This window comes from Mastigoproctus giganteus, chromosome 5 (assembly GCF_048544385.1).
Source record: "Mastigoproctus giganteus isolate SK-2022 chromosome 5, ASM4854438v1, whole genome shotgun sequence".
Taxonomy (NCBI): domain Eukaryota; kingdom Metazoa; phylum Arthropoda; class Arachnida; order Uropygi; family Thelyphonidae; genus Mastigoproctus; species Mastigoproctus giganteus.
The window spans coordinates 228,960,793-228,973,000 of NC_143579.1; the positions used below are offsets into that span (position 1 = coordinate 228,960,793).

General features: G+C 36.7%; 1 protein-coding gene across 1 annotated transcript in view; it reads left to right on the forward strand.

The window, feature by feature from the left end:
* Window positions 1–10,694, forward strand: part of LOC150086201 (pre-mRNA splicing factor cwf19l1) — an 83,837-nt gene extending 73,143 nt beyond the window's left edge. Inside the window, exons 13-14 of the mRNA XM_090373779.1 lie at window positions 7,792–7,889; window positions 10,553–10,694. Coding sequence (XP_090229905.1) covers window positions 7,792–7,889; window positions 10,553–10,694 — 240 coding nt within the window. The remainder of the gene's footprint in view (window positions 1–7,791; window positions 7,890–10,552) is intronic.
* The last annotated feature ends 1,514 nt before the right edge of the window (window positions 10,695–12,208 follow it).

Here is a 12,208-nt window from a genome sequence, read left to right on the forward strand (position 1 = left end):
ATTAGGAATCTGTTAGCTTAGTATAGTATTATCAATTAATCAAAAATATTTATTAATCTTATTAAATTTAATTGTTTATTAAACTGTATTTAAAAGGAAATCATGACCAAGACTAGAGCTGTGAAGCAAAGATCACACACTAGCGAGAGTGCTTCGACTCGGGGGAGAAACAAAGGGGACGATTCTCCAACGCATCATGGTCTCAAAAAATGTGCAAAATGTGAAATGTTTGCTGAAGTTTCTAAAACAGGACATGATCTGGCCAAGGAGGGTGTGTGTGTGTGCGTGTGCGTGCGTGTGTGTGTGTGTGTGTGTGCGCGCGCGCGCGCGCTAGATGCCTAGAGTGTCAAGAAATTAGGTGCCAACTCAGCATTCTGATGGGCATCTATGAGAGCTTGAGGTGTAGAGTAAATGCTCTCAAAGAAATTAATATGAGGGGTCCCATCAAGCTCTCAGCTGCCCAGCTCAACAGCAGAGCTCACTTCTGTGCATCAGGAAACAGAGACAATCTCCAAGGCAGAATGCGCTGGTCCCACAGGAACTAGTTATTGTTGGTGACTCTATTGTCAGGGAGACGGGGAAATATACTATTCAAGAAGGATAGATGGAACAGGACCAAGGTATGTCTGCCAGGGGCAACAGTTGATGACATTGTAGAGCAGTTATCATCTTTTAAGGGCACAAAAGGTGTATTGTTTTACATGTTGGAACTAACGACATTAAGAGTAAGAGATCTGCAGATTTACTCAAGTACAGGTCAATGTTGAAAAAAAGTCGCGAGTTAGGGTCAAATGTGAAAGTGTCTGCAATTCTGCCCAGACACGATAGGAGGGAGTATATAATGAGAGCCTTGTCAATCAATTTGGCCCTGGATTGATTGTGCAAGGCTCAAGGGGTAGAATTTTTTTCAGCCTGGTCTGTGTTAGTTTGACAGGAGAGACTGCTTCTACAGGGATGGGATACACTTAAATAGAAAGGGTGCAAGAATATTTGCTGATGCTATTGAGGCAGTGTTAAATGGGTTGGAAAACTGCTAGCATGGGAGATGGGATACACAGACTAAAAGGTTAATAGTGGCTGCAGGCAGAGGCAAAAGTGATTCTTGCACTGCTTCTATTAGAATGAGCAGCAGCATGGAAAGCAAGGCAGTGGAGATTTCCAGGACTGTTGGGAGTCATAGGGGAACAAATAAATACATGGGCTGTGTTAGGGTAACTAAGAGTAGAAACCGGCGCATGTATACTTGCATGTACACCAATGCTAGGAGTATAGTTAATAAATTTGATGAGCTTGAAGTGCTAGTCAAGACATCAAAGGCAGATATTGTTGGGATATCAGAGACATAGTGTCACACAGGTATAAGCAGTGCAGAATTTTAATTTGGGGAGGACAATGTGTACAGAAAGGATAGACAGGATAGGAAGGGAGGAGGGGTTATGCTGTTAGTTAAGAAACACAAAATCTAAGGAAGTGCATCCAATTGATGTTGGTGGACAATGCAATGTTGAGTCTGTTTGGTGTGACATAAGCACTGGGAAAGAAAAAATAAGAATAGGTGTGTGTTATAGGCCTAATTAATCTAATGAGTGTAATGAGTAATTGTGCAGAGAAATAGAGTGGGCCAGTAAATCAGAATGTCTTGTAATGGGGGATTTTAACTTTCCAGATATTGACTGGAACTTGTGGGTTGGTCACTCGCACACTAGAAAGACTTTTGTGGATTTATTGGATGACTGCTTTCTACAGCAACATGTTCGAGAGGCAACCTGAGGGAGTAATAGTCTTGATCTGATTATCAGCAGTGACTATTCATGCATTAAGAATTTGCAGATAAAGGAACCACTGGGTGATAGTGATCACAATGTACTGATATGGGAATTACTTAAAGATGTAACTACCATCAAGGCTAAAGGAAAGGGCTTTTACTTTCGTAAAGGTGACTACAGGGGGTCTCAGACAGTTTTTAAATTCTGTAGAGTGGGATCAACTGATGTTGTTACCAACATTTAATTCTAAATGGGAAGCCTTTAAGGACTTGATTTTGAAGGCAACTAGGCTTTTCATTCCAACTAAGAACTACTGTTCAAAGTTAAGGCCTAAATGGATGTCAGATGAATTAATGAGGCTCTTGGCAGAGAAAAAAAATGTATGGGATGCATATAAATTATCAGAAGACACAGAAGCCTATGGCAGATATAAGCTTGTCTGTAATCAAGTTAAAAAGGAGGTCATGCAGAGAAAAGCAGATTACGAGAAATCATTGGCAAAGGATGCAAAGAAAAACAGCAAAGAGTTCTTTACTTATGTAATCTCTGGAAGGAAAGGGATGAATCATATTGGACCACTTAACATAGATGGATTGACTATTGATGATCATACTCAGGTAGCTGATAAACTGAAATGAGTATTTTTCATCTACATTTACACATAGAGGAGTTTTTCAATGAGGGGAATGCCAGAAGTTTATCAAACTCTAACAGGGAGCTAAGTGATTTTGTAATAACTGAGAGCAAAGTGGAGGAGAAATTGTTGAAGTTAAACGTGAGGAATGCACCTGGGGTAGACGGGATCTATCCAGTTATATTAAAGGAGGCAGCAAAGGAAGTAAGCAAACCCTTATTCATAATTATTAGAGCTTCCTTGGACTCAGGGGCAGTCCCCATGGACTGGAGGTATGCGAATGTATCACCAATTCACAAAGGGGGCTCAAAAGGTGACACAAGTAACTATAGACCTGTTAGTTTAACTTGTGTTTCGGGGAAAATAATGGAGTCACTGGTTAAAGAAGCATTGCAGGATCATCTAGACAAGACTGCAGTAATAGTTAAGACACAGCATGGGTTTGTTAAAGGGAGGTCTTGTCTGACCAATTAAATTGGATACTATGATGTGGTCACAAAAGAACTGAATGTCAAAAATGATTTTGATATCATATACTTGGATTTCAGGAAAGCTTTTGATACTGTTGCACATGGAATGCTACTGTACAAATTGGAGCAGTATGGTATTAAGGGCAAGTTGCTACAATGGATAAAAGGATGGTTGAGTGGGAGAAGATAGAGAGTGGTAATCAATGGACATTGCTCTTTGTGGACTGGTGTTATTAGTGGAGTTCCCCAGGGTTAGGTGTTGGGCCCATTGTTGTTTTGTATATTTATCAATGATATTGATGAAGGTATATCAGGATTAATGTCCAAGTTTGCAGATGATATAAAGGTTGGCAGGGTTGTTAACGATAGTAAAGATCGTATGCTACGCCAACTGGATCTAGATAAGTTGGGCAAATGTGCTGAGAAGTGGCAACCAAAGTTTAACATTGACAATTGCAAAGTACTGCATATGAGTTAGCAATAACCCAAGAGAAACATACCAACTGTGTGGTATTACACTCAGGGAAGTGGGAAGTGGAAAGTGAAAAAGACCTCGGGGTAACTGTGCAGGCAAATATGAAGTTCACTGAGCAGTGCAGATGGGCTGCCAAGGCAGGTCATGGAGTCTTGTCGATGATATATAGGAATTTTGCTAGCAGGGACAGGGAGGTTGATTATCCCTTTGTACAAGGCAATGGTCAGGCCACACCTCGAGTACTGTGTACAGATCTGGATGCCCCATTTTAGGAACGATGTAGAGTTGCTAGAATGAGTATAAAGAAGGGCAACAAGATTGGTGAGGGGAACAAAGTGGCGCTCTTTCCAAGAAAGGCTGAAGTTCTGCAAATTGCAGCTCTTCGAAAGTAGGCAGCTGCGAGGTGAATAAGGTCTTGAATGGGTTGAGCAAGCTGAATTCTGATGGGATTCTTCCTCTTGCTCAGGTTAAGAACCTGAGGGGTCATAGATTCAAATTGAGGAAAGACAGTTGTAGAATAGATGTGCGGAAATTTGCCTTTAGCCAGCGGATAGTTGATTGGTGGAACAGACTTATTAATATCTTTTGTTGTGGAAGTTGATAGCCTAAATAAATTTAAAGCTGAGCTGGACAGGCATATGGAATGAATGGGGGGTGGAATTGGGAGTTTTTTTTTTTGGCTGGTGCTGCATAAGCTTGCTTTCTTGCATCATATGTCTCTACTAATGCTAAAGGTAAAAGAGAATACTCAGTTTCAAGCAGAAGATGTGGGTTTCTCTCCCTGTCAATCTCACAAACTAGCCTTTATGATACATGAGATGTTACACACATGCACAGACATAGTGTGCATAGTATTAGGGTCAGACACAGACATACGAAGGTGGTTCAATAAAGAATCGCCCCGGCCGAGGTGCTAGCCTGTTGATCCTCGCTACAGGTTTCAGTCCTTCTCCACATAGCCACCATGCAGATTTACACATTTTTCCCATCTGCCGGTACCATTTTTGTAGAAGTTGTGAGGTTGGTCTTTGAACCATGACTCTATTGCAGAAATGAGTGTCTCGTTGTCAGGGAAGTGGGTGCCCTGAAGAAATGATTTAAGGGAAGGAAACAAGAAGTTGGATGGGGCAGTATTTCATATCCACAATTGGCTGCTTGTGTTGTTGCAAATCAGAAGTGTGAGCTGGGGCATTGTCTTGAAGCATTCTCACACCTTTGGACAGCATGCCTTGCCTACATGTTTTGATTTTCTCCCGTAATTTTTTGAGTAAGTTGGCATAATAGACATCTGTAATTGTTCTACCTTTCGGCAGGTAATCAGTCATTATTACACCTTTCTCATCCCAAAACACTCTCAGCAAGACCTTCCCTGCTGACGTTTGGACCCTTAACTCTTGCCTTCTTGAGGGGTGGGGAACCATGATGTCACCATTCCATGGATTGCTTTTTACTTTCAGGGTTGAAATGGTGTATCCAACTTTCATCCTGAGTGATTAGATGAGAGAAAACGTTTTTCTCATTTTTTTGGCACAGGGCTAACAACTCTTGTGATTTCTGTTGTCGATCAGCCTTCTGGAAACCAGTCAATAACCGGGGAATCCATCTTGCACTCAATTTCCGTAAATGGAGTTGGTCGTGAAGGACTGTTTCAACAGAGCCCACACTAATCTTCACCTCCTGGGACAATTCATGCACAGATATCTGGTGATCTTCCATGATTAACGACTCCACTTTTCTGATTGTGCTGTCACCAATGGCTGAATGGGGACAACCTAGAATGGGTTCAGATTCTGCCAATGTTCGACCACATCTAAACTGTCTATGCCAGTGCTTCACATAGGATGGGGCTTCATCCTTATATACAGCAGTCATCTCCTCATGGATTTCTTTAGGAAATTTCCCCTTCAAGAACAGATACTGGATTACAGCTCTGGCTTCAACTTTGTCTACGATGCTACTTCGTCACACGTTCAGCTCTGTAAGAGAAAAACAAATTAAGACACAGGGCTGAAATTTTACACCTTTAGTACAGAGATATATATGATGCTACATACAAAATATCATGACTCTGCAATATGTGGAAGTAGGTCAGGGTGATTCTTTATTGAACTACCCTTGTAAAACACAGTGGTGTCAATTGTTGTTCTTGTGTAAAAATTAATTAACTAGCAAGCCAAGGCAGTGTAGTGGTTTTGCCACCTATCACTCATTTGGAAAGGTCTGTCTGGGTTCGATTTCCATCCACGACTGGAGGAATTCGGTTGAGGCTGTAGTTAGTCAGTCTCAGGTGGAAGGAGTAGGATTCCCTCCCCATAAGTTTTTCTGGGTTTTTCATCCCACATAACTTCAGCCTGTGAACATAATATACAGGTTGTCGTAACAATGGTACAATGTGGTCTAAGCCACTGATGTACCTAAACCCTACAACATTTTAACTCCGTATAGGATGTATTATGGACAAACAGATTACTCATATCAAAACAGGTAAATGTTTATAATTATGTAAATAATCAAAAGAAAATAACAATTACATTTGTACCATGTCGCAAGAACAATTACTATCTAATTTTGCTAAACTGGCCTCACATCTATGACAAAGGAGTATAGCAACAAAACCAATAGATTTTGAAAAGATGTTGGAAAAACTCCCTAAGAATTCAGGATATGTAGAAAATCTAGTACCCGCTAACTGAACAGGTTAATACAAAATTAAAACAAGACTCTTCTTTAAAACTTAAAGATGGAACAGATACAAATTTAAAATTTGTATCTCTCACAAAAACTAAAGGAAAAGGAAGTCCTTTTCATAATTTTGAAAAAGTCCAATAGCATTAGCTATTTTATAATTTCAATTTTCAAGCTTCCCATATGCATGGCAATTCACATTGAATAATTTAATATCCACTGTTTTGTCAGGAAATTGTCACCATCTGTTACCTGATGTGAACCATTAAGTTTCGAAACAGGTTGTCATAACAGTGCTCACCTTTTAAATAAATAGCAGACAAACTTTTGACATTGCCATTTGTTTAAAAGAAGTGTAATGCTAGAAAAACTCATGGTAAGGTGACATTTGTTCTGCTATGACTACTAAGACCGTTGCATTTACTGGGTGGTTAAAACGCTGCTCAAAGCAAAAACACGAGTGGTTGAGGAAGCCCTCCCACTTTTTATAATTTTATAAATATGATTAGTTATGTTGTAATATACCTGAGAAAGGATTAAGTATTATACAATAAAGACTGTAAACCATTTCAGTGCAATTTATGTAATTTTTATTATAAACAGAGCTGTATTATGTATTTCTTTTAATTTCAAACATTTATGATGACATTTTTCATACAATAGGAAAAAAAATACATTATGTTTATTTTTGATCAGTTTGCAGAAAAATGAAATGGCAGACTTTACAGTTGCATAGAAAGCAATGTGTGCATGTCTTGGTTAAAGAAAACTAAATCAGCAGTGCAACTGCAGAAAAAATTTCACATGCATTACAACAGGAATCTTAGCAAATTTATATATGAATGGCACAGGTTTTAGTGTAAACTCAGTGTTGTGTTACTAAATAAGGAGAAAGCCAAGGCCTACTGTGGGAAACAAATGAGACAGGCATATCTTCATAGTTGAAAAAATCCATGCATCATGGTAGTCATGAACTACATCTTTCACATCCCCCTGTTTGAAAGGTGCTGCAAGCAATCACAGATAATGATAACGAAAAATGAAAGGAATTGTGCATTGACGCAGCTTGACAATGAGTATGACAGAAGTTAATATCTCCTATGTATGAGTTCAAAAAAGTTTATGGGACTTCACTTTTTAATTGAATAATGGCAGTTACACAAGTTGTGTATTTCTGTATGCTTGAACTCTCTGTTATTACACAGCTCAATGACTGAGCCTACTGTAAATAAGAGATTGTCTAAATCAGAAATTCTCATGCCTCTGAACAAATTTGGTGACCTCCTTCTTCATCAGACATAATTCGTCTTGATTTCTTTTGGTGGAGTTTCATTAAAGATGTAGTTTTCTCACCAACCATTACCACAGTGCAACCATTGCCACAAGCTGAAGGACACAATTACTGGTACTGTTGCTCAAGTAACTCATGCTCCATAAAACGTAGGAGGAAACTGAATTTCATTGTGATGTCTGCCTACCTCTTCTCAAGTGCCAGTATTGGGCATCTGTAACCATAACGTATTTTGCTTGAGTACAATGTCATTCTTTTCCTTTTTTTCTGATAGATAAAGTCATTATATATGTTTGAAGTTGTAAATCTGCTTTGTAATTAGCCATATAGATTTCATACACTTTAATGCAAATTGATTATTAGCACTTATTTTATATTTTCTGATATAACTATTACATAATTATAGTATTATTGAAAAAATAAACAAATAAATAAACTTTGCCAATAAGTGATATACTGCTTTATTACAGATCATCCCACCCAATGCACCATATTTTTATGTAGAACTAGAGAGCAAAGAAAAATTATTTTGTAAAATTAAGAAAGGGTTTCCTCTTCAGTTTGGAAGGCAAGTATTATTTCATTTGTATTTTATATAAAAACATTTTCAGTATAAAATTTGTGGTATTACATTTTCTTTCAGTTTCAGGGCTATGAATGTAAACTAATAATGTTATTAATCCAATAGTGATCATCGCAAAAATGGTTCATGATAGGTGCCCAACTTTATTTTTTTATTTCTGGAAAAAGTTTTTGGTTTTTTTGAATTCTGCTTTGAAGTACATCAATACTTGATCTTTTACTAATGGGTTGTAGTATGTATCATCAAACTTCCAGAAAAAGCTTATTATTTCAGTACTCACCTCTAGTAGGAAATTAGGAAGTTGGAAGGGGATAGTCGGAATGGTAGAGGTGACGGTGATTATCTTTAATGCATGTTTATATTTAATGACAGTTATATAATTTTACAGTTAGGCTTGAAGTACTGTCAATTTACTCATCAAATTTGAGGTGAGTTCTGAAATGATAAGTTTTTGCTGGAAATTGATGAGTAAATCGACAGTACTTCAAGCCTAGCTGTAAAATTATATAGTTGTAATATGTATTAAATGCAATTCTCTATTATGTTTAATAAAAAATTTTAATTCAAAAATGTTTTTTACACATTATTTTCAATTATTTATTCCATTGAATATAAACATGAAACTATTAGTCACTTTCATTTTCCAATTCAGAAGACTGTTTAAGCATATGAAAATTCACACTTCGACATGTGCACATAATGTTTTATCAAATAAAGAAATAAACAGATAAATAATGATAATCAAAACAAAAAAAAAAAATTTCATTGAAAGTAATAATAATCAAGACAAAAAAAAGTATTCTTTATAATAATTAAATATAAAAGAAAGCACATCTAATTTCTTTGGCAGACATCAACCAGCATGAGAAATACATGTTGCACTGAAACCTAAAGTAGCATAATGAAGAAGGCCTAAATGGTGACAAAAATTATCACACAGCACCTGAGAGAATCTTTACATATATAATTAAGAGTAAAAAATAATTGTTCACCTTGAAAACTGTTCAAATAAAACTTTATCTATGTTTAGGAAGGTACTGAAAGTTTCAGACATTAACATTAAACCAACAGTTAATGTGCAATTATTATTTTTGAGAGGGACATGTCAGGTCCTATGCAATCACTGCTGGGTAAAAGTTGGACAAAAGTTCTACACACATTAATAATCATTAATGTGTAAAACTTCCCTTTTAGAGGATGTTAATAGCTTAGCATATCCCTAGAATGTAAAGTATACTGTGTATTGACCATGTGATATGATAATGTTACAACTCAGCAAATTATTTAATTTGTTTCTATAAGCTGATATTAAACAAAGTACATTATAGGAAAAAATTATATTTATTTATAATACAAATTTATAAAAATAAACAAAGTTATCCACTAAAATGCTCTCTCTCTCTCTCTCTCTCTCTCTCTCTCTCTCTCTCACTTCTTTTATTTTATGTGATATATATACTAAGTGGCCACTTTATTAGGTACACCTACCTAATAACAAGTAGGTCCTTCCTTTTAGCCCTCAGAACAGCCTATATTCATTGTAACGTGGACTCGGTGAGGTATCAGAAATGTGACAGGGATGCTGATCCATGTTGATTCATTTGCTTCCCGCAGTTGTTGCAAATTCGATAGTTCTGGCTGTTTACTCCATAGAGCTTGTTCCACCTCATCCTACAGTTGCTCAGTTGGATTGGGATCTTGTGACCTGGGAGAAAAGGGGATATTGTTATCTCACACTGAGCCTTCTCATTGCCAACATAGATTTTTGTACTCCCAGTACATTGAATTTCTGGTTGTAGCCCTGACGGATTGTCTTTTGATATTGCTCATAGATAGCCTTCACCTTCCTTGCAGTTGTATTAAAATTAAAATGTCTGTCTCCTGCAATTTTTTCCATAGCCTTCAGATACTTTTAGGCATATCAAAGAACTTGGTGACCTCCACATATGGTTGGCTCAGCTCTCCATCCTTCCAGTGATACAATCCATTGCTAACAATTATCTGTATAGTAACTTCTTGTCATGTTACGTACGGCCAGTCCTGTATAAATAAACCTGTTAATTAGGTTTATTTGTACAGTAGAAATAAATATAAAAATTTCTATTTGAGTCTGTTTATAGAAGGGCATCCATTTCCAGCATACAATTTCAGTGGTGATACTGCATTTATGCTACTGTGTTGTGTCTGGAGGCTGCCTCTTGGAAAAAAGTCCAACAAGTGGTGACTTTTCTGTTAAGAATAGTAAACAGGGCATCCGTATGAGGAGAGGTTACAAAGATTGGGTTATATTGTTTCAAAACTTATCATCTCTGGGAAGGTCTGATTGCGGCATAAACGAACTGTTGGGGGGAACTCCTAGACTGGACCTCAAGAAGTTTATATTTTTGATCATTAGTCAAGAGTGGATATAGGTTGTACCGACAGGTTTTTTTTATTTGCTGATGTATAAAATGCCTAACTCCCTATCTTTTAAGCCTTTACTAATATTAAAACACATAAGTCCTTAACTTTTGTACATCAGTATATTTTTACATATCACATTTACTTTTATTCTTAATATTTGAATTTGAATTACTCTTAACCTAATCAATTATAGTACTCTTAATATATATTCTATGGTGATTGAAATGCATCAAATCTTATTTTAGGGAAGTACTAGCAAGTGAACCACTTCTCAATATTCCCCACCTAGCAGACTGGAGAGAGTGTAATAGTACCAAAGAAGAAGAAACTAAGATGGCTAAGCATTTCCAGAAAGAATTTCTCCCTTTTGATTTTACAATGATGTAATTAATTTTACTTAGAGAAACTGTAAATAGTGTAATTTTTAAAGATGTTGGATGTAATAAAATACTGTTATTTTATGAATATTTTGCACAAACTAAAGGAAATCAATTGCCAAATTAAGAATCACAGTAGACCCTACATTAATAAAGATACTGTGCTTTTAATGCCTTGTGTTATTCTTATTTTATCAAGTTATAGGTGTTTAATTTCAGTCTTGGAATGTATATGTAATAAATTAAGAAAATCACATTATGATGGATCAGAACTTTCAGGCTTGAGAAATATGCCGTATATTTTGGATGTCATCTGAATCAAATTCCTTTCATACAAAATTAAGGCAAACTGAAATATCTTCATTCACAACTAACTTCACACAAGACTTTTAGTGAAGTAGATGTGCATAGTATTTTGTCTTGAAACTTCAGACTTTTTATCCCGTGAAACTGACTGATCATAGAATACAGTCAATTTACAGATACAATGCACTCATGCCTCATGGCTTAGTTGCATTGACAAAAAATCAAAAACAATCAATCAACATAATTATAAATTATACTAATGACTTTGGGGAACATGTAAAATTCTTATCGCTGCCAATTAAACAAACCAATAGTAAAATAAAGCATGTAATAAGCATAAAGAATGTAATACAGATATCATAAAACGTAAATAAAATAGTAAATACGATAGGCCCTTGATTTAACGGACCCCGATTTAATGGATTTCAGATTTAACGGACAAAACATTTCTCTCCTAAAATCAAAATTTAGAACCTATTTATATCTGATAGCGTTGCACATCAGACAGATGTGCTGAAAATTCCTTCTCATGAAATAAAGGCTGTTTTACTGCTAGATAATGCACCTGCTCACCCTAATGCTGAGGTTGGTTAGCAGGGATGAGAGAATTAAATGTTTTTCTGCCTGCTAACACTACTTCACTGATACAGCCAATGGATCAAGTGTAGTCGTTGCATGTAAGAGGTATAAGAAGTTTTTGAAAGAGGTGATGGTTGTTTTGGGAGAAACAGAAGATGCAGAAGAAGCTACAAGAGGCACCAGGACAATCAAAATTTACATGCATACAACAACTTCCAAGCATTGGCCAAGGCCTGCGTGGAAAGATATGAAAATATCTTTCCACACAGACTTTGGCCAATGTTTGGAAGAAGTTGCACGACATAGAACCTGAAATGGACTTTGAGGAAGTTGAGGCATCTAATTGTCAGGACACTTCTGAGGGCCAGCAACAAAAATGCAACTGAGAATGATGTGGAACAGTGGCTTGAAAATGATGAAGGTGATCCTGGCTATCAAATTTTTTGTAAGGTAGAGATTACGGAAAATTGTCTCACCCTAAAAGAGTTATTGGAACCTGAGGTGTGTCATCCTATATTAGAGGTGGCGCAGCTTTCAGGGTCCTGATCTCAGTGGGAGCCTAAAGGAAAAGAGAAAATGACATAAAAATAAATAAATTACATTGCACAAACTTGTGATGATACACCACTAAATGAAACT